This window comes from Symsagittifera roscoffensis, chromosome 2 (genome assembly GCF_963678635.1).
Source record: "Symsagittifera roscoffensis chromosome 2, txSymRosc1.1, whole genome shotgun sequence".
In the NCBI taxonomy this organism is placed as follows: Eukaryota; Metazoa; Xenacoelomorpha; order Acoela; family Convolutidae; genus Symsagittifera; species Symsagittifera roscoffensis.
The window spans coordinates 30,089,116-30,111,398 of NC_087063.1; the positions used below are offsets into that span (position 1 = coordinate 30,089,116).

At 34.9% G+C, this 22,283-nt stretch overlaps 1 protein-coding gene across 1 annotated transcript in view; it reads left to right on the forward strand.

Moving 5' to 3' along the window:
• Window positions 1-16,901, forward strand: part of LOC134839792 (uncharacterized) — a 76,068-nt gene extending 59,167 nt beyond the window's left edge. Inside the window, exons 9-11 of the mRNA XM_063855414.1 lie at window positions 12,322-12,583; window positions 13,883-14,068; window positions 15,998-16,901. Coding sequence (XP_063711484.1) covers window positions 12,322-12,583; window positions 13,883-14,068; window positions 15,998-16,765 — 1,216 coding nt within the window. The 3' untranslated portion in view covers window positions 16,766-16,901. The remainder of the gene's footprint in view (window positions 1-12,321; window positions 12,584-13,882; window positions 14,069-15,997) is intronic.
• Window positions 16,902-22,283: the final 5,382 nt, after the last annotated feature.

A 22,283-nucleotide genomic window follows, 5' to 3' on the forward strand; every position in this document is an offset into this window, starting at 1 on the left:
TTAGGTGTCATGGGATTCTACAGCACATACATCATCAATTTTCATGTTGACGCAAAATGTCTATATGAACTGGCAAACAGCAGTGATAAGTTTCAATGGCTACCATGCCATGAAGAAGTTTTTCAAAAACTGAAAGACAAATTCTGTCATGATATTTCAAATGCCATACCTGATGTAAACTACCCATTCCACATTCACGCCGACTCCTCAAATGTAGGAACCGGATGTATACTCATCCAAGACTTCCCTGAAGGGAAAAGAATTGTTTCTGCCAATTCTAGAGTCTTTGATAAAGCTGAGCAGAAAATGTCTACTCAACATCGTGAATTATGTGGAATAATATCTGCTTTGCAAACCTATGAATTCTACATTATAGGTTCACCCTTTCCTCTATACCTATATTGCGACCACAGACCTATTCTCTTCTTATGGTCCAGAAAAGGACAACTTTCTCATAGATTTTTCAAATATCAAGTCGTATTGACAAAATTCAACAATTTGAAAATAATCTATACCCCAGGTTCAAACCTAGTTTTTCCTGACTTATTGAGCCGAAATGTACCCATCGCTGATATCAAAAGATATCAACTAGAACACAAAACCATTCCAAATGATATAAAGTTCATCCTAGACAATGGAGAACAAATATGTTATTCAGTACTCCACAAAGATGATAACATATTTCAAAACGATTGCTATCCAGTCATTGCTCAAGTGCAAGGCGGAAAAAAGAAATTAATCAACATAAGCGACAGAGGAGACTTCAGCATTGAAGATGCTCCAGAATATTTTGAAGAATCTTGTAGTGCGATTCAGAATATAACAGATTTCTTCCGATTTGGCAAACAAATTAACCAAATCAAACGACTATCTATACCAGATATAAACAATGAAAACATTTATGAAGAAATTCCAGATGAAGTATCTGCACTTGATGATCCTTTGGAAAATTTAGAATGGCTTGACTTATATGAAGGCAATGTTGAGAACAACCTTCTCAACGACCTGGTTAAAGCAAAAAATGATTTTGCAACCAAAACAAAATCCTTGAGGTTAATTGAACCCCTAAGTCTCCAATCTGAAGAGAATAAATCAGATTCTCTTGAACTGATAGCAAAAATGACGACTTTGCTCAAGAAGCAAATTTAGACGTTGAAACAATTATGCAAGAGCAGTGTAACGATACTGTAATCATAGATATCAAAAATTGCATAAAGCAAAACGAAAAGCCAGAAAGAAACAAAAAAAAATCCTTATCGTGAAGAAAAAGGATTAAAAGCCTATATCAGGCAGTTCGAATTATTATTCATTGAAGACCAACATGATCTTCTATGTATTAATGAATATAATGATGACTACACTAAGAGTCCAAAAATTTGCTTACCCATCTCCCTAGTGCTAAACTGCTTTGAGTTAGCTCATAAGCATCCTCTTAGCGGTCATCACGGCGAAACAAAAACTTTGGAAATAATCAAAAGATATTTCTATTGGCCCGGACTCTATAAATGGGTCAACATGCTTCTTCATGATTGCCTAGAATGTCAGAAAAATAAACCTAAACGAAAAGACCTGAATGAAGCTCCATTACAACAATGGGGACAATTAGAAACAATCCCAATGAAAACGATCCACATTGATCATAAAGGTCCACTTAGACCATCAAGTCACGGCAAAAACTTTTGCTTAGTTGTGATAGATGCCTTTTCTAGATATCTTCAAGTATATCCATGCACCCATGCAGACTCTAAGGAAACCATTAAGCTCTTAGAGAAATACATAACAACATTTGGTATTCCACAACAAATTATTCATGATAATGGAAGTGCATTCATGAGTAATGACTTTGCTCATTGGTCCTCTGAATTGGGAATAACCCTGAGGCCAAGAACTACTTACTCGCCTTGGACTAACGGAAAAGTTGAAGTCCAGAATAAACATTTAACCCAGTACTTTCGACATTTCTTGAGTACCTCAGGCTCAAACTGGTCTGAATTAACAAATAAATTTGCTTTTGCACATAACACCGCCATTAATTCAAGTACAGGTTACACTCCATATGAGATTGTCTTTGGCATAAAACCTCAGGTTCCCCTTAGCCTTAAATTAGGCCTCTACCGCGACCAAAACAAAAGATGTACCTCTGAATTTTGCGCTGGTCTCGAAAATCATGCTCATACCGAGCATAAGTCAAACAATGAGACCATAGATAGATTTCTAAAAAATCAAATTTCCGCCGAAATACTAAAAAAGGAAAATGATTTTAAGTTGATTTATAGTAACACCTATACCCATTGCCGCCGCATCACTAATAAGGCCCACATGTTCCGGAATCAATTTAAATTAGGACGGCCTATAAAAGAAGGCACAAAATTGTTACTAGAAAACAGATCCAAACCACTATTGAAAAGTCAAAAACTTTTGAATTTGAGATCTGGACCTTACACCGTAATTGAAAAAATCACGGAAGTAACATACGGAATTCAAAATGATTTCACTAACGAAAAAAAGATTGTCCACCGCAATCATATTGTTGAATACTTTACTAAAGAACAACAAATGCCCAAGCTACTACAAGAGTACTCTAGTGATTTACTTTCAAGTGATTTTTATGATCATATAACAAATCATCAAATCGACTCTTTCAATAAACCTAAACAGGTTGAAAATCTACAATACCAGTTTTGGCCAGTAGTCAACAATGGTTATCAGCAAATGACTGATCATACCCCTACAAATGAGGATCAAATTAAAACCATTGTTCATGAGCACTCATTAGATTCAGGCAGAGAAACCATGCATCTAAGAACTTTGTTCGATGCGACTGCGATTGACCAGAATTTTAGACCTATTCGAAGTTCGACCCCCTATCCTGCTGATAAAACCCGACCTGAATGAAGCTCCATTACAACAATGGGGACAATTAGAAACAATCCCAATGAAAACGATCCACATTGATCATAAAGGTCCACTTAGACCATCAAGTCACGGCAAAAACTTTTGCTTAGTTGTGATAGATGCCTTTTCTAGATATCTTCAAGTATATCCATGCACCCATGCAGACTCTAAGGAAACCATTAAGCTCTTAGAGAAATACATAACAACATTTGGTATTCCACAACAAATTATTCATGATAATGGAAGTGCATTCATGAGTAATGACTTTGCTCATTGGTCCTCTGAATTGGGAATAACCCTGAGGCCAAGAACTACTTACTCGCCTTGGACTAACGGAAAAGTTGAAGTCCAGAATAAACATTTAACCCAGTACTTTCGACATTTCTTGAGTACCTCAGGCTCAAACTGGTCTGAATTAACAAATAAATTTGCTTTTGCACATAACACCGCCATTAATTCAAGTACAGGTTACACTCCATATGAGATTGTCTTTGGCATAAAACCTCAGGTTCCCCTTAGCCTTAAATTAGGCCTCTACCGCGACCAAAACAAAAGATGTACCTCTGAATTTTGCGCTGGTCTCGAAAATCATGCTCATACCGAGCATAAGTCAAACAATGAGACCATAGATAGATTTCTAAAAAATCAAATTTCCGCCGAAATACTAAAAAAGGAAAATGATTTTAAGTTGATTTATAGTAACACCTATACCCATTGCCGCCGCATCACTAATAAGGCCCACATGTTCCGGAATCAATTTAAATTAGGACGGCCTATAAAAGAAGGCACAAAATTGTTACTAGAAAACAGATCCAAACCACTATTGAAAAGTCAAAAACTTTTGAATTTGAGATCTGGACCTTACACCGTAATTGAAAAAATCACGGAAGTAACATACGGAATTCAAAATGATTTCACTAACGAAAAAAAGATTGTCCACCGCAATCATATTGTTGAATACTTTACTAAAGAACAACAAATGCCCAAGCTACTACAAGAGTACTCTAGTGATTTACTTTCAAGTGATTTTTATGATCATATAACAAATCATCAAATCGACTCTTTCAATAAACCTAAACAGGTTGAAAATCTACAATACCAGTTTTGGCCAGTAGTCAACAATGGTTATCAGCAAATGACTGATCATACCCCTACAAATGAGGATCAAATTAAAACCATTGTTCATGAGCACTCATTAGATTCAGGCAGAGAAACCATGCATCTAAGAACTTTGTTCGATGCGACTGCGATTGACCAGAATTTTACACCTATTCGAAGTTCGACCCCCTATCCTGCTGATAAAACCCCTAATCCTCCAACTAGTCAATCTAGTAGTTATGGCCACCGCCGCCTACCTAGCCGCAGTATAAGTCCTAATACTAGTCTCGCAAATGACTTTGGCCGCCGCCACCAAAATATAACAACACAATATAATACTCCCCGTCCTCCTGATATCTCTCGTTTATCTGAATCATCAGAAAACTTTACTGACGGAAAAAATATCCCTCATAGCTCTCAGGAAAGCTTCTATGAGAACACTCGATCCGCACCTAGATCAGTTTCTGAATCCAAAAAACCTAAACGGACAAATCGTCCTACAAACTTTTATGGAACTACAATTCCATCTAGTCTAATTGGCAAATTTAAAAAGAAATAAAAACACTAAACCATTTATTTGGCCAAACTAAATATTTTTTTAAATTCTTTTTATTGGCCTTTTCTTTCTTTTTTTTTCTCTTTTCTACTTTATAAATATTTCGTTTGTAATAAAAACACAAAACACCAAAAATAACATGTTAATAAATAAATTTAAAAATAACTTTTATAAATACAAGATTTAATATCTGTGTACGATTTCACTAGTTTTGCTGCCGCCATCTTTTCCAACGAGTTTTCCGCGGCCCTACTCAGGCTCCTCACTGCAAACTGTAGCGCTGAGTAAGGCCGCCACCAAGCTTGATATATCTCCTCCAACATAATATCAAGCTCTAATTTTCGTCTAAACTCTGCCTCCGCCACTGGCTTTTTGAAGAATTCTTCTTGAAACTAAAACAAATTTATATAGTATTTCTATGTTGCCATGCCACTTGAAAAAAATTTTTTTTTTTATTTGGTGTATTATAAAACAAACTTACATCCTCTCCAAAGAATAAGGACAAAAAGTCCATTGTCTCTTGGGAAACCACATGGTTTCCACTCCATGGGCTCCGAAGTTTCTTCGCGAAGCACCTACTTTGTATTGAGCCCAGCTCAAACAGTTCATCAGTATTCAGGACCGGATACTTGAAGATGTAACTCCGGTCCATGAATATCATGAATTCCATGGGTGTCAGATTTGCACCCTTTTCGACTAAACCGTCGTAGATTTCGACCCTTCTCTCAACTTCCTTGTCCTCCAGCAAGGCTTCGTGTGTGAAATCTAACTCATCCCGCAAGTTCAAAAACTTCTCGGGGAAGTCCACCAGATTGTCTTCAGGCTCGATATAACTCATTTTTCAAGAAAGCAAAAAATTTTTAAAAATACTGTGATAACAGATGAAGTTTAAACGGAAAGCAAACAAATGATGTTGCTTTTAGTCCTCTTTTATGAAGAGATGTTTTTTTTTCATTTTCCTCCTCCAATAAGGAAGGGGAATGCAGTTGTTAAAATTAACATCAGCATAAACGAATGATTATCATTCCACTGCTAGATCTCAACAAATCAAAACTAAGTGGAAAAACCACGACATTAAGCCAGAGTGGAAAAACCACAAAACGAATGGCGAATGAATTACGACTTAAAAAGAGTCACTTCCGAAAGACGCCGAATAACAACGGCCAATCAGAGCTTAGATTTGCAAAAAAGCAAAAACAGCCTTTAAAAACTAACTGATATACAGTTGTTTTCATTCTTGCTCAATTCCACATCTTTCATTCAAATCCTCCTCTCTCTCTCCAAAAAATAAAATCTGCTGAATTCCTCAACAAAAATTGAAATCTAACTCAGATTTCCCATCACAAAAATCCACAAAATGACAAATCCTAATAATGAAATAGAGGAAGGTGAACTAATGGACCAAGATCCTGTTCTAACCACTCTCGAGGAAATGCTTAAAGTGAGTACTTTTATAAATTCTTTTGCTATCATTCACCACCAAAAAATAATTTTGCAAAAAATTTATTTGGTTGGTCTTTTAACTCTAATAATACTTTCGAATCAAACCTCAGCATTTGATCCGAAAGAACAATTATATGCAAATACTGCAAATAATCTTCAGGTTGCTCATTATGATTGTCAACTAATGACTTCTAACAAAATGTTCTCTCTAAATAAAGTAGCACCTTGCAAAGTCCAACCAGAAAATATTAAAGTAGCCCATGCTTATGTTACTCTATATCAGAGACATTATCGCACAAAAGTAAATGCGACAATGTGTCGAATCAAACACCAATCAATGCGTTGGTTCTGCGATTCTTTTGATTCGAGCGGTATCGACGCTCGACAAAATATGATCACTACTGATCTCCATTTATCTGCCGATCAATGTAAATCGGCCGCCGACAGAGGCTATCTTAACCTAGGCTATGCTAGTATTGGAAATATTCCTTTCAAATTTAATGTTAAAACAGTAACTAATGCCCATGCTGGCAAAGTTGACGGCAAACATCATAACGAATGTGATGGCCGTTCTTGGATTAAATTGGACACTTTTGAAACTTACATGCAAAATGTAACTCTGACTGTTAACCTCAAAGATGGAACAGTCAATAATTGGCAAAACATTCCTTTGCCCTGTCCAGTGTCTACAAATGGATGTGAAACAACATCCTTAGACGCTTTTGCTTATACTTGGGAAGAACCCAACAATTGCATTTTCACTGTTTTAAACAGATTTCCGGCTAAAATGATTCAAAACGAAGAATCATACTATATAATTAAAGGCGATTCTAGCCCGTCTATTCATTCTACCCATACAAGGGATTCTCAAAAATTTATGCTACAGGTGATGAATAAACCACAATCTCTTTGTGGTCATCCCAGAATAGTGTATCCAACTTCATATGATTCACTTTTTATTGCATACACTGACGGTTTCAATATGGATACTGGAATCCAAGTTAAACCAACCCCAGAAACGGGAACTATTCATAATGCCGGCCAACCAAATTCTACTTTTCTCACATTAAGTGATGATTCGCCGCCACTCCAATTTTCAAGTCATCAAATTGACTACGAAGCTCATATAGGTACCAAATTGGACTATATTCTTTTTTATAGCTTCTACATGCTCAGAACGGCCGAGTTAGCCCTTCTGCAAAATCAATGTGAGCTAGAACGCTCCTCAATATTAAATACTTTAATGCTTTCACTTGAAAGCCCCCGTTTGGCTGGCTATATTCTAACCAAAAACCGCTCTATGTTCTTAGAGACCAATGGCAATGTTGCCTGGCTCTACCATTGTCCGAAATTTTATTCACCTTTGCAATTAATGGATGAATGCTATAATCGCATTCCCATTATGTATAAGGAAAACATTCGATTTGTCGATCCAATTACGCGACAAACTTTTCAGTCGGCAGATCTACAAGACTGCTCCGACAAACATTCGAATCTCTTTCAACTAGATGTTGATGATGATAAGTCCTGGATTGAATTAACCCCTCAAATTACAAGGGTTACAGGACCATATCTCTTTGAACCAAAAGAGATAATTCAAAAGATTAAGCATTCTTTAGCCTCTAGCCAAGGCGCTTCAATCTACACTTATGCTCAAATGCAAAAATTCTGGAATATGATTTCCGATAATTCAGAGATGAAAGGAATACTGCAAAAAGTATCCAGGTCCTTTCTAAATGCTAAAAAAATTCTTTTCAAGGACTCATACAGCCCACTAGGCTCTTCCCAAACAATCTATTTGGACTATCTCATCTCTCCAAACTTTTGGAAAAACGAATACACCCGTATATTCGGAAAAGTACAATACTATTTAGAAAAATGCGGAATAGTCTTCGCCTCTTTTCTATTTGTGAAATTCATACTAGATTGCCTAGTATTCATAATAAAGGCTATGCATATTCACAAAATCACCGGCCGCTCACTACACTTTGGCAAAGTATTACTTGCCGCTTCATATGATATACTTTTCACTTCCATAGTGACCTCAATTTTCACTCAAGATGAGCAAACTAAAATAGAACAAGAATGTGATCAGAAAATACAAGCCCCTCTTTTAGAGGAAATTGATAAAATAAACCAGGATCGCATGTATCCTCACATCCAATTAACAAGTTTTGAGAGAAGAACTCAAAACTTGGATCACCCAACAAACCCAGTCTAATAAAAAAATTCTACTGTTCTAGGATATACCAACTGATTCAACTATGGACGCAACACTTGATGACGACTTGAGAGATTTCGAGGATCTCCTCTCACTTCTGCCACCAACCGATCCACTGGACTCGCAGATTTCAGCACTCACTCAACAACCAACTGCTTCTACTACTACAACACCCACTGCAAAGCCGACATCAACACGATCCTTCGTTGAGCCACTACTTCAAACCAGTTCAGCTGTCCCGATAACTACAGCATCACAGCCACCACCCCTAAAAATTTCACCCCCTGATTTTAAAATACCCCTGGTTCCCTCGAATTCTAAAATTAAAAAACGGACCCAGATTGTAAGACCATATAAGATACTAACGGCAAATACGCCGGTATCAACTTCTCATTGTCCAATGACCATTAGGCGATAGCCCTTGCGACCCACTGAATTAAACACTAAATTACATATTCAGTTAGAAAGGGAACGATACATTAATTCTAAAAGCAATCCTGGCTTCGATATGGATCTCAAATATGCTTTGAATCCATTAATCAATCGTTTTAAATTAGAAGCCTATCACCCTATAAAAAAAATGTATTCCATAAATAATTCCCTTCTTGAATATCAAAAAATCTATGTCCCAGCAAAATATCTGACAGCAAAATTACAAACCCCCCAGTTAGATGACTATACTGAGCAAATTCAGCGCAGTCATATACATGAAACGCACCAAATCCGGGAGCTGAAAAAGCATATCCACAATTTAAAAACAAAAAATCAACAACTTATAGCCCGGTTGGAAGGAAAATTGTAAGAAATTTATCCTTTTAATTAAACATTTATTCTTTCGCTATGTAGTATAGCTATTAATTTCCTTTCTCATCAATTTTGACTTTTAAAAAAAACAAAAAACACAAAAAATACCCCCTTTGTATGAACCAGTCCTCCCCTTATTACGCGTTTGGACAGACTTCACATACTTCAGGAAGAAAAGGAGACTTCGGAAAAAGAATGTTTAAGGAATAAAACTAACCTTCAAACTTTTGAGAAACAAATAATTTTGATGTATTTAATTTTATAGTTAAATTCCTTGGTTGTGTAAACCCTATTTTGATTTATAAATGTAACTGATGTATTTATTTTTATTCAAGCCTGACTCAAAGTATCAGTTGATTAAAAACATCTGCTACCTGTAATACCAATAAACTACTAACCAACTTTATGAGATTGAAAGAAAAAGCTTTTGTTCAAAAACATCTGCTACCCGTAATACCAACAAAACTTTATGAGATTGAAAGAAAAAGCTTCGATCGATCAACAATTACCCCACTATTCAAGTGAAAGTAATAAAAATGAAAGTTTTAGTTTTTTCCTTCTCCAAATAGGAGGATAGATATGTTCTGATTTCAAATAGAAACAGAAACATGAATTATTTTATTGCGTTCACAAAAAGTGACGCCGCCGCCACCACCAAAAGAAATATGCTTTTATTCCCTTGCAAAAGGAAGGGAAATGCTATTGGAATAATTCGTATAACGTTTTAAGCATTGAGAATTGAAACGACTATTCTCATTCAATACGAATAATAACGATTCCTCTCGTAAAGTACGAGCATACGAAACCTTCTTCTCGTAAAATACGAATGTACGAATAAAGAATACGAAGTTAAAAGAAACTTCTCATTTGATACGAAAAGTGGCGTGATTTCCCCATTTGAGTATAAATAGAAGCTCTAAACTACGGGAATTCATTCCAACAACTTCTCTTCTACCACCACCACCACTCTCCTCAACCACCCCAACCCTTCTCTAAAATAATATTCAATCTCAGAAAAAATATCTCCAATCTCACCGTAAAAAATAGATATTGAGTCAAAAGGCAACTTGCTGTAAATTCATACTAACTTCCTTTTTTTAATAAAATATTTCTCAGCGAATTTTAGATTTACTTTCTAAGATAGAAAGTAGAAAGGACCCTTTATTCCTAGCAAGCGTTTTGTCCGACGTGAATAGTATTGCTAGCGTAATACCTCCCCTATGCAAACGTTTAGTTCGAGTCATATTTTATGAATAATATGTTGCTATATTGAAGTGGACAGCATGTTTAAGAGTTTTTATGCTCATCATATAAGAAAGGCGAGAATATTCTAGATCTTTTGCAGATTCTGACGTCAGTAGTATTCTGGAGTTCTACTCTTCCACCCGAAGTCAAAACTTCGGACAAGATAAACTCGATTGAACTTCAACATAGTATCTGCCATTTTTTTGGCAACAGGCGAACTAATAGTGAAAAAAAATTATTTTTTTTAAAAAAATCTAAAAGCTATCTTGAGATCTTCGCTTTTAGGGTCTTATGTACTAAACGGCCCAAAACCATTATTTCTACATCTGTTGAACTGAAATTAATGTGGTTGAATTTGATTAGCTAATTAGCCAATCAAGTTCCATCGACATTTTCTGCCATTTCAAAGGAAATAATTCTGACATCTCAAGCAGATAAAATTATTAGCCGAAATGATAAAAAAAATTTGAGTTTTTGTTTTGTCGAGCCAAGTTTTTCTTGTCTGGGCAAGGTTTCACAAGTAACTCAAAATTAATTTGATTATTTTACAAAGTTCCATCTTTTCGGAAGTTTCGGCTAATATTTTTATCTGCTGGAAAGGTTGATCGGAATGCCTGACCGTCTAACTTGAATTTGATTGGCTAAAATTACCTTATCAAATTCGTTCGCATAATTTCCAGCTTACGATGTAAAAAATTTGATTTTGGGCCGTTTAGTGCATAAGACCCCGCTTTTATATTCAAGCAAGATTTTTGAATAACTGAAACAGGCTACTAAAATAATTTGCAATATTTCAAAGTTTCATTGCTGGAATCAATTTCTGGTGAAACAAAAATGTTTTGGAGTTATTTCAGTTATCGATCCGATTCGAAATTTTTCAAATAGACTGATATTGTTTTTATGAATCTGTTTCTTTCCATGTTTTTTCTATTGTGCATTTATTTCTTAGAGATACTTTGTGCCGTTTTTATTAACTTCTTTTACGATTGAATTGTTTGGCCCGAATAGTAATTTGATGCCTCAGATTCGAAAATAGGGTGAATCAAAAGCGATTTTTTTTCAGGAAAAAATTTTATCACAGCAAATTTGGTCTTTTGCGGTTTGATTTCTGATTTTTGTTCAAATTCAATTAAATTTTGTTTGCTGAACTGAAGAGAAGGCAAATTAGCCTCTCCTATTAGGAAAATGGAAACTTCGCCAAAAAAATAAATGGCTTTCAGGTGAAATTTTAATTTTTTAACTTGCGAGAGCAATTGTTTTATAATCGGGAACTAGACTGTTTCCATAACCAACTTATCTTACACATTCTTCTCTTTCACTTCTTCCCTTGTTATCTTCTAACTTTATCCACGTTCCGTCTCACTTCGTCCAGGCTAACGCCGTCGCCTTTGCACCATAACGTGTGGGATTCGGGTCTCGGCTGGACTTTTCTTTTTCAGCATGCATGCAATTGATTTTTTTTGGATTTTGCTTGAGCTGCAAGCAAGTTTCATTGCAAATGCAAGTGTTGTTCATTCTAGTTTCAGGGGTGAAGATATGAAATATTAAAAAAAATCATTACGTCTAATTTTTTGTCGGCTCAACTTGTGTCTGCTCAAAGATTGTAGGCTCCTCTTTTGTTTTTTTTCTGTTGCTAATTTAATTTTCAAATGTCTGTTATGTTTGACTAGAATGAACTTAATCGAGACATACGAAAATTTTAATTGTGGTAGACCTAGTTTTTTTAAAAATTTTTTCTTCGCTTTTTCGACTTTTTATGTTTTCATGTGTGTTGTATCGCAAGTGGTGTCAAGCTCCGCTTCGCCTCTGTGTAAATTTTCCAGCGAATTAAGGAAGTTACCAATTGATCCAGTGTTACCCATTTGGGCTACTTTTTTATAAAAAGTTATTCAGGCTCTTGTACTGGTCGCGACTATTTTTTTGTTGTTTTACTACCGTCATGGGGTATGTTTTAATTTAATATCATTCTCAATTTTCAGACAAAGGCATTGCTCTTAAATATGAAAGAAACCGTTTCTGAAAATGAAATGGATTTCTCATTAAGCTCAATTTTGTTTAGAAAGATGCTGATTGATGTTATCGAGTCTACGCATGTTTATAAGCAGCTTAAGTTCGTAAAGCTTCAGTTCTATCCTAAAAACGATGGCAAGGAATCTTCGGGTGATCCGACCGATATTCTAATTTATTCGTTCGACGGGATTCTAAACAGGACCTTAACATTAGACAAAGGAGAACAGTCGATCGAACTGGATCCGTCAATATCCTTGGGCAACAATGTGATCACAATCCAGAATAAAAACAGCGCCAGTGAAGGTTTTCAAGTAAGTATCTTCAGATCAAAATTGGCAGCTGACATTTAATCGAACAACTTATCTTTAAAGTTGCAATGATTTATTTGAAAGTTCAGCTCTTCCTTGCCAGCTGCATCATCAAAAATTCCCACATCAAAGGAAACGATGGATGCTGCTTTTGATAAAAATTAAAAATTGTGGAGTCATCAAATGAACATCCAAAATGATTAATTCTGATTGATGTTTACGGAAATATTTCAGAGATGTTCAATGTTCAAGTTTTGTAATTCTTCAGATAAAAATAAGAGAGAGAAATATCAAACGAAAAAATTCAATCATGGGAAATTTATTTTATGGTATCTTAGAAATATATTATGTGATATCGTACTTTTGATAGCGGTCAAAATTTAAACGGAAAATGGTTTAGCTATTTTTCCTGGCTTCATGCTAAAAATTGGAATTAGTGCAGAAATTGCCTAATATAGTAACAATTTTTTTTAAAATTTTATGGTTACTTCAGGAATAAAGATTGCCTATTGAATAGGAGCACTCCCATTGTGTTCGCCATATCAATAGATTTCAATCAAAGCTCTCATCATAGCTCATCAGAAAAATGACCAACTCATTTTCCTATTTTTTTGCGATATTAAAGTTATCAATACAAATAATAGTTAATTTAAACATTATGCTACCCTCACAACAACTGGATACTCTTTGAAAGTGTTAATGAGCTAATTCGAATATTTCTCGTTCAGATCTCTGGAAGACTTAGTGTTTAAATTCAAAGTCAAGTGTTAAATTTTTTGGCCAAGTTTTTCTGCTAGTTGATTTCCCTGTTTAAGCCACAATTTTACTGAAGCTTATTCCCGTAATGACGTATTTCCCTTTTTTAAAGCTCCAACTAACTAACAATTTTTATTCTGATCCTCTGTTGAAAGACTCTTTGGTTGTTTCATTGCTTGCGTCAAATTTTTCATCGGAGCACTAAAAAGATACTAGCGGAATAACTGAACACCATTTGAAGATGTTTTTTAAACTTAATCAGCTATCATATGGTGAACTTTGTTATTTTAAATTGGAGATTTCTACCAATTTTCAAACATCTGCTGGCTGCTTGTTTTTAGAGCGTTTTTTTTTCTGTTTTCTGAGCTTTTTTTTTCTTCTCTGAGTCTGTATTAAAATGGACTTTTTAAAACACTATTCCAATCATCTCATGGCTTTTTCGAAAAAAGAATTTTTTGTCAACAACCTTATGCACTGATTTGATTGAAGCAAGAATAAATTTAAGTTGCGCTTTCAATTTCAAATAATTTTGTTTTTCTATTTCAGTTGTGTGAACTGAAACTCAGAGTAGTTGTGGAGGAAAAGGAATATGATCTGCTAAAGAGGAAAAAGCGCAACATCTTCAGCAGGAGTGACTCGATGCTCAGCCGCAGAGCCCAGAGACTCCGGAGGACTCCCGACCCCTTCGAACCCAAGTCCAAGTTCGCACTGCTGGACGATAGTGCAGAAATGGCAAGTGCTGTTGCTATTTAAATTAAACGTATGAATAGCAAAGCGATGTTTAAAACATAAAAGAACAAGTACAGTAACTGATTTAGGCGGGGTGGAATTTTGCCTGCGTCGCAGAATATTTGGCCGAAATAGGGTCTATTAGTGCTTTTGCAGAGTTTGGAAAATTAATTTTGTCAATCTAAAAAACGGTCGAAAAGTTTTTGAAATTTTTTTGAAAATATATTGGACATATATACTTTTGTTTCTGAATTTTAGTTTGGAAGTCTTTTTTTGCCGTAAAGTCTTACTGTGCACTTATAAAAGATTAATGCTTGAATATAATGCTTTAGCTTTTTAGCCTAGACAATAAAAAAGCTTTATTAGAGTAATGAGTTGCTGTATATATTATGAAAGAGCTAAATTGGTCAAACTTAAAAGTCAACATTCTACCCAAAAATTGAGATTTAGTTGCGTTAGTGTCGCGATTATTTCCACATTCGGGACTGACATTAACGAGCGCCTGCTCATCTGCACTCAAGTTCAGCATAAGAAATGATACGCGCGCGAATTGAATGAGTGTAAAGCACTCTTCGATTGAGTGTAAGTTCGCACTGTAAGTTAAGTCTTAATGAACAAAGTGAATTATCGTAATGAACAAAGTGAGTTATCGCTTATTAAGGGTAAAAGAACCAAGTGATCTTGATGGTTTCTTTTTTTTCAGGGAAAAGTCTTCAAATGTGTTCCAGCTTAAATTTGGTTTTTCGCGGTTTGTCTTTTGTTTTCTTTTTCAGTTGACTTCATTTCCTTTGCTATCGAGCTGTTAAAACGAAAAGGCCACAAAAAGGAATAAAAAGTTTCTTATTGGTCCAGTTTTCTCTAAATGTGCCAACCTTAAACACTATTTGAATTATTCGAAGAAAGAGCTTCAACGTGATTTCTTCGAATATTGAAACATGTTTTAAGTTTTTCAGTAACGTTTTTTTTTCAGTGTCCTTGTTTTTCAACTGTATTTTGGCTGTTTTAGGTTTTGTAGCTTTTGTCAAAAATAAATATGGAAATTTGCGCAGGTGCAAGTTAATATTTTGGCGGTTTGACCTTCAGTGTCATTTTAAGTTTTCTTCTAATTCAGATGCTAAATTGAAGATAAAGTAGCTCTGTGATAATTGTCAGTTTAAATCAAAGAAATACCAATCAAATTTCTGGAAGTTCAAAAAATTTAAGGAAAATCTATTTTTTCATAAGTTTAAGCATATTTTTCTATTTTTCTGCTCATTGAGCTTGTTAGAATTTTTGAATTTTCTCTTGTTTATGTTTTTTGTTTTTATCTGCACTTGAAGTAATGTACGCTGTCATTTGCGTGCATTTCTGCTGAAGAGACTGATGGGTCCCAAGAGACAATTGATTGGTCCCATTTTCTGCTGAAAACAAAAATTAACTTTTTATTTTAAACACAAGAGGTGAGATTCGTGTTCTACGATCTTTTTTCCGTTGCTGATTGCACATTTTAGTGAAAAGACTGCATACTTTATGTGTTAATGAACAACATATGATTTCGCATTATCTGCTTTATGATAGCGTACTTTGCTGTCTATATATAAGAAGAAAACATTCGTTAAATGAGTTCAAGGCGTGGTGCTTTTTTGATTTTCGTATCTTTTTGTATTTTCTTTTTTTTGCCGTTTTTAGAGCTTCTTTTTTCCGTTTTTGCTTTTGCTTGGGTCAGCTAAGTTTAATTTTGCGTCAAATTTTGCGTTTTACATATGAAATTCAGTTTTCCATTTCTAATTATTTTTTGATATTGCTGGAGTTAGACAAGAGTTCATATGCCGTGCCGTAATTTTTGAATAATCGACTGTTCATTACACAAACAAACGCTTTTGATTTTTTGAGTTTCCATTTTACCTTTGAGTCCTGCTCGTTATTGATGAATGAAAAATGTTGGTTTTCTAGAAAGCGACTATCACTCTAGTGCTGGAACAGCTGACAATGGTCACTCTTCTCTTTATCCGCTGGATCATTCCAAGACCCCCAGCAGTGACCCGTGAACAGCTGGCGGCACAATTGGGGGGCTGGATGGGCATGATGGCCGACCAACTGAACTTCCTGGTTCTCCTGGACGAGAAGCAAGTATTTGGGAACCCTGCTTTAGTTTACACTGTTCTCATGATTTTCTCAGTCAGTCAGCTTCAATTTAGTCTTGTATATACAGCACGATTGGAGAATGTTTCGAAAGGACAGAAAACTCCGATAATGTGGGTTCTCGGAACTTTTTTGTGGAACTCAGTTTGCATTTTGTGCTTGCAAGACATCCCATTTGTACTTATTAGACTGCATTGTGTATTCGTTATCGAGGTTGTAAACCATACGGTGGCATACTTCATCGGTAAAAATTTCATAGTCATAGCTCTTCAGTTATACAGAATTGTTAATCTGTTTGCTCAAGAACGCGTCAAACAAAGGGAACACGAAAAGGTCCCAATTAAATTACGACCTGAAAAAAGTGTCTCATTTACGAATGGAAATCTCAAGAAAAGAGTGAGTGTGATCGATGATAACAGTGGTAAAATACCCTGGATTGATGACGAAGATTTTGTAGACGGTATTGCCCGCAGATCTTCAATGTATAGCCGGGATCGACCTCGTGATGAGACCAAAAAGGCACCAGACAGCGACTGTGAAGATAGCGATAAAAACGAACAGAATCATAGATTGCTTTAACTTCGTCTTGACCTCCAATGTTTATTCCATTTGTAGATTTTACTTTGTTATCATTTGCTTAGAACTGTTAATACAAAGTAATTAATGTAATTCAAGTAATGTTCATGATAAGAGAATTTGAATGCTTATTCCTCAACTTTTCGAGCGGATAGTTCTGAGAAAGTAAACGGGCATTAGAAAACAGGCAGTCGATGAGCTCTTTCCTTGAATAATTTTGTCCTATAATTTTTTTTCGATAATTTTCATGTTCGCCTGATTTTGCATCAGTTGTCTTGTGAAAATTATAGAAGGCATATTATTACACTAGCGTCAGCTAAGTATATTATTAGGAACCGTCTTTTCTCTAACCTAAGTCGCAAATATTGGTGCCGCTTTTGGGGCACCTTTACAGTTTTTCGATAGCATGTGCTTTGACATTCGAATAGTAATAAGTTAACACAGGTTACGCATTTGTAATTCATCAAATGAGCAAAAAAGCTATTTGTTTCAAACAACATAACAATGATAAGAACTCGATTTCAGAAATTGTCTAACTCACTATATCTCGCAATTTTTTGAAATGCATAATTTATACAATGTACGTAACAAATCGCAGATGTTTTGCGATTTGTTACGTACAAAGTAAGTGTGAATGCCTTCAGTTAGTCATATTCCAAATTAATACTTGCAAAATTGAGTCTATTTGTATTTGGTGCCGATTTTGCTGACTCAAATTGGCAATTTGTTAGCATATGTAGCTGCTTTATTCGTGACTAGTGTTTGTGAGTTGTTAAGCTTGTGTGACTGAGTGGATAGTGCGTGAGACTCAAACTTTCTTGATTGCAGTTGGTCGCATATTCGAATCCTACACGTGTTATGTTTGTGTTGTAACGTGATTTTTCTGGTTACATGCTTTCCAATTAAGTTCATGGAAAATTATGATTCCATTAAGTTCATGGAAGATGCCTTTGGTTTGTTATATTCCAAATTATTACTTGCAAATTGTGTCTATTTGTATTTGGTGCTACTTTTGCTGAATAGCTTGGCAATTTTTAAGCATATGTAGCTGCTTTATTCCTGACTTTGTGTTTGTCGGTGGTTAAGCGTACGTGGCTGAGTGGCTAGTTCGTGAGACTCAAAATCTCTTGATTGCAGTAGGTCGCAGATGGAATCCTAGACCTGGCCGAATTTTATTTCTAGTTTTCTTATTAATAGTAATGAAGACTCCTAAATAAGTCTAGGTATTTTTTTTTCAGGAAAAAGTCCTAAAATGCTCTAATAACCTAGATGTGCTTTCATACATATTTATGCATGCTTTTAAGTAAATTTGCATTTTTTTGAGTGCAATTGAAATTCATCTGCTGAAAGTGACGTAAATAGCACTCTCCAAATACGAACGTGGAAATGGCGCAAAAAATGTGAATGACTTCTAGTTTCGAAAGTGGAATTTAATTTTCAGATTACCAGCGGAATAAAAACTTTACCTGCTGATCCAGTTTTCTTAAGTTGGGTTAATGTTATTAAAAATGCGCCAATCATAAATCGAATACAAATTCAAAGAGCTGAAAAGGCATCTGTTTTTATTTGAAGTTCGAAAGTTGAGATTTTTTTTAACAAAGTCAGTGTTTTTTAACATTTACTTGCGTTCATTACTCTTTTCCAATCTTCGATTGGCTATGTTTGCACTTTCTAGAGCTGCTTTTTTTTCGTGTTCTCGCTAGTATTTGCGAAGCTTGGCCTCTGTGTAGACGCTTCCCTCGTGCAAATTGATCTGATAATAATCTCATCGTTAGTATTCTGGCAGTGGGGCCTAAAAATTATCAAAAGCTGAAACTGTCTGTTACGCAAATGTTATCAAACTGGAATGTAGACTTTTTTTCGGGCTAACAACTATTTTAACAGAATCACTTGAATTATTTGGTGTCTTGGCTTATAATGAATTCAAATTCTGAGCGTTTCCGGCACACTTATTCTGGAGGTAAAAAATACGCCTGAGACGCCAAGGGTCCTGGGTTCGAAACTGACCGGACCTGTTTTTTTTTTCTAACTGGAAATAGTTCGTTTCAAAAAAAATTGTCGGCTGATGATTGTCTGCTGATTTTTTTTCGGCTTAGTTACCATATTGTATAGTTTTTCTAAAAATTTTTTCACACTATTCTTGCTTTTAGTCCGATTTCACTCTGTTTGTGCTGTTTGTATTTTTACTAAACTTGACCTCGTATATATATATATATATATATATATATATATATATATATATATATATATATATATATATATATATATACTTTTTTCGTTTGAAATATTTGTTATGCCGATATGATTTCGGCCTATTTTTTTTTGACTTAGTGACCTAGCTTTGAGTCGTTTCAATAGAAACACATTTTTAATGCTCATCTCTGGATTGCACAAAATGCTAAATTTCCTATATAATTATAGTTCAAGTTTTTGATGCTAACAGTTTTTTCCAATTTTTGTTTCCTTTTTCGGCTTGATTGGTTTTGGCCTATATTATATCGGCTTGTTGGCCCCATAATGCATCTTTCGACGAGCCAGAAAAGCTTTATAAAATTTTATTAGTCTTAAATTAGTGTAATTTTTTTCGGCTGTTTTTATTTTCATTTTTTTGGCTTAGTATATTATATCGGCTAAGTGGGCTCATAATGTTTCATTTGATGAGCAAATCAAGTGTTTTGAGGGTGAGGTGGACTTATTATTTTTTCTGAAGTTTGAAGTCCTGTTGATTTTTATTCGATTTCTGACAAGGTTTCTGACTAGGTATTTTCGGCTTTGTTGCCGCTGGGTACATTATCTTCCGATGCTTATTACACATTCTATAGTCTTGGCATGTTTTGTTTCAAAACTAGCTTTATTCATTTAATAGATCTAATTTTCTCGATCTTTCCGATTTTTTAAAAAATTTTTTTCTTTTTATTGCAATTCGTGCGAAGCTCAGCTTCGCCTCTGTGTTGAATTGATCGTTTCAAAAGCTAATTTACGAAAACCAATGATGGTATTGTAAATTGAGTCATAGTACAATATTTTACTAGCATTAAAAGATATAAAAAAGGGAGTTGTACCACAACTTAGTGTCATATAATATATGGCAACCAACTTTTTACGTGAAACTGGTTGCTCATAACGCATGACAGATTTTCAAGTTATTGATTTCATATAGTTTTAGAAAGCGATCAAAACGATGCAGAAAAATTACCCTCAGGAAATAGTATCGAAAATAGTCAATAATAAATGGCTGCTGAGCAGAATGTTCCATCCATAGTCATTCTCCATAAAATGGTAATTATTTTTCAAATTTGAAAACACTCAAAAAGAAATTTTTGGCGAAGAGTTAAAACTAGCGCATAACTCATGACAGATTTTCAAGTTATTGATTTTATATAGTTTTAGAAAGCGATCAAAACGATGCAGAAAAATTACCCTCAGGAAATAGTATCAAAAATAGTCAATAATAAATGGCTGCTGAGCAGAATGTTCCATCCATAGTCATTCTCCATAAAATGGTAATTAATTTTCAAATTTGAAAACACTCAAAAAGAAATTTTTGGCGAAGAGTTAAAACTAGCGCATAACTCATGACAGATTTTCAAGTTATTGATTTTGTATAGTTTTAGAAAGCGATCAAAATGATGCAGAAAAATTTCCCCTCAGGAAATAGTATCGAAAATAGTCAATAATAAATGGCTGCTGAGCAGAATGTTCAATCCATAGTCATTCTCCATAAAATGGTAAATAATTTTAAAATTTGAAAACACTCAAAAAGGAATTTTTGGCGAATAGTTAAAACTAGCGCATAACTCATGACAGATTTTCAAGTTATTGATTTTATATAGTTTTAGAAAGCGATCAAAACGATGCAGAAAAATTTCTCCTCAGGAAATAGTATCGAAAATAGTCAATAATAAATGGCTGCTGAGCAGAATGTTCCATCCAGAGTCATTCTCCATAAAATGGTAATTAATTTTCAAATTTGAAAACACTCAAAAAGAAATTTTTGATGAAGAGTTAAAACTAGCGCATAACTCATGACAGATTTTCAAGTTATTGATTTTATATAGTTTTAGAAAGCGATCAAAACGATGCAGAAAAATTTCCCCTCAGGAAATAGTATCGAAAATAGTCAATAATAAATGGCTGCTGAGCAGAATGTTCAATCCATAGTCATTCTCCATAAAATGGTAAATAATTTTCAAATTTGAAAACACTCAAAAAGGAATTTTTGGCGAATATTTAAAACTAGCGCATAACTCATGACAGATTTTCAAGTTATTGATTTTATATAGTTTTAGAAAGCGATCAAAACGATGCAGAAAAATTTCTCCTCAGGAAATAGTATCGAAAATAGTCAATAATAAATGGCTGCTGAGCAGAATGTTCCATCCAGAGTCATTCTCCATAAAATGGTAATTAATTTTCAAATTTGAAAACACTCAAAAAGAAATTTTTGATGAAGAGTTAAAACTAGCGCATAACTCATGACAGATTTTCAAGTTATTGATTTTATATAGTTTTAGAAAGCGATCAAAACGATGCAGAAAAATTTCCCCTCAGGAAATAGTATCGAAAATAGTCAATAATAAATGGCTGCTGAGCAGAATGTTCAATCCATAGTCATTCTCCATAAAATGGTAAATAATTTTCAAATTTGAAAACACTCTAAATGAAATTTTTGGCGAAGAGTTAAAACTAGCTTCTGGAATGATTTACTAGGATGGTAATAAACTCTCCAGCCAATGGAACGTAGAGAATAACGAGAGAGTCTCATGGGTCCAGCGGTGCGGCCTACTCGCGGTTCACCTGACAAGCCACTACAGTCGCCGCAATTGGCCCCAATGCAAACCCAGAAAATATGCTCGAAATGAGTTTTTTTGTTTGGGAGCGGCCAAACTCGACTGGGCTGCTCCGTCTATTAATACTCATCTTACTCTTACGTGCCGGCATCAATTCCAACACTGGTCCCTATAACTGTTTACCGTGTACCTCAAAATGACCTTTATCAGACCCGCTTACCATTGAAAAACACTTGATCCTCTTCCCAGAACTTCTCTCCTGCGTCATCATCATTTTTACTCCCTTTAACTTAGAAACCTAGTCTAACTTGGGGCTCAGACCAGCTTCCAATTTTAGAGAGGACATCCCGCTCTCTGCAAGAAAACTTCATTTTTTTATAAAGCAGTTTGGGAAATTTTTACTGATGAAAAAGAAAGCAAACTTTTCAGCACCGGTTTTATAAATTATTCAAGCAAGGCTGCACATTTTTTAAGAATCATCATTTTAAGGGCAACAAAGCACCATATAACCCGCCGGCCGCCGGACTTCACAAGTTTTATAATCCGGCTTTAACCGACGAAACAAAGAAGTCGGCAAAGGAACAAGACAAACTCAGACTAGAAGACCCATCAAATCTTGTCTCAAAGATCTTGGATTTTAAAAAATTTTTTAACATGAATTAAAAGTTTTCAAACAATTCCTTGAATTGGCTGTATCTCAAAAAGCGAAATAATTTGATTTTTGTTAATGT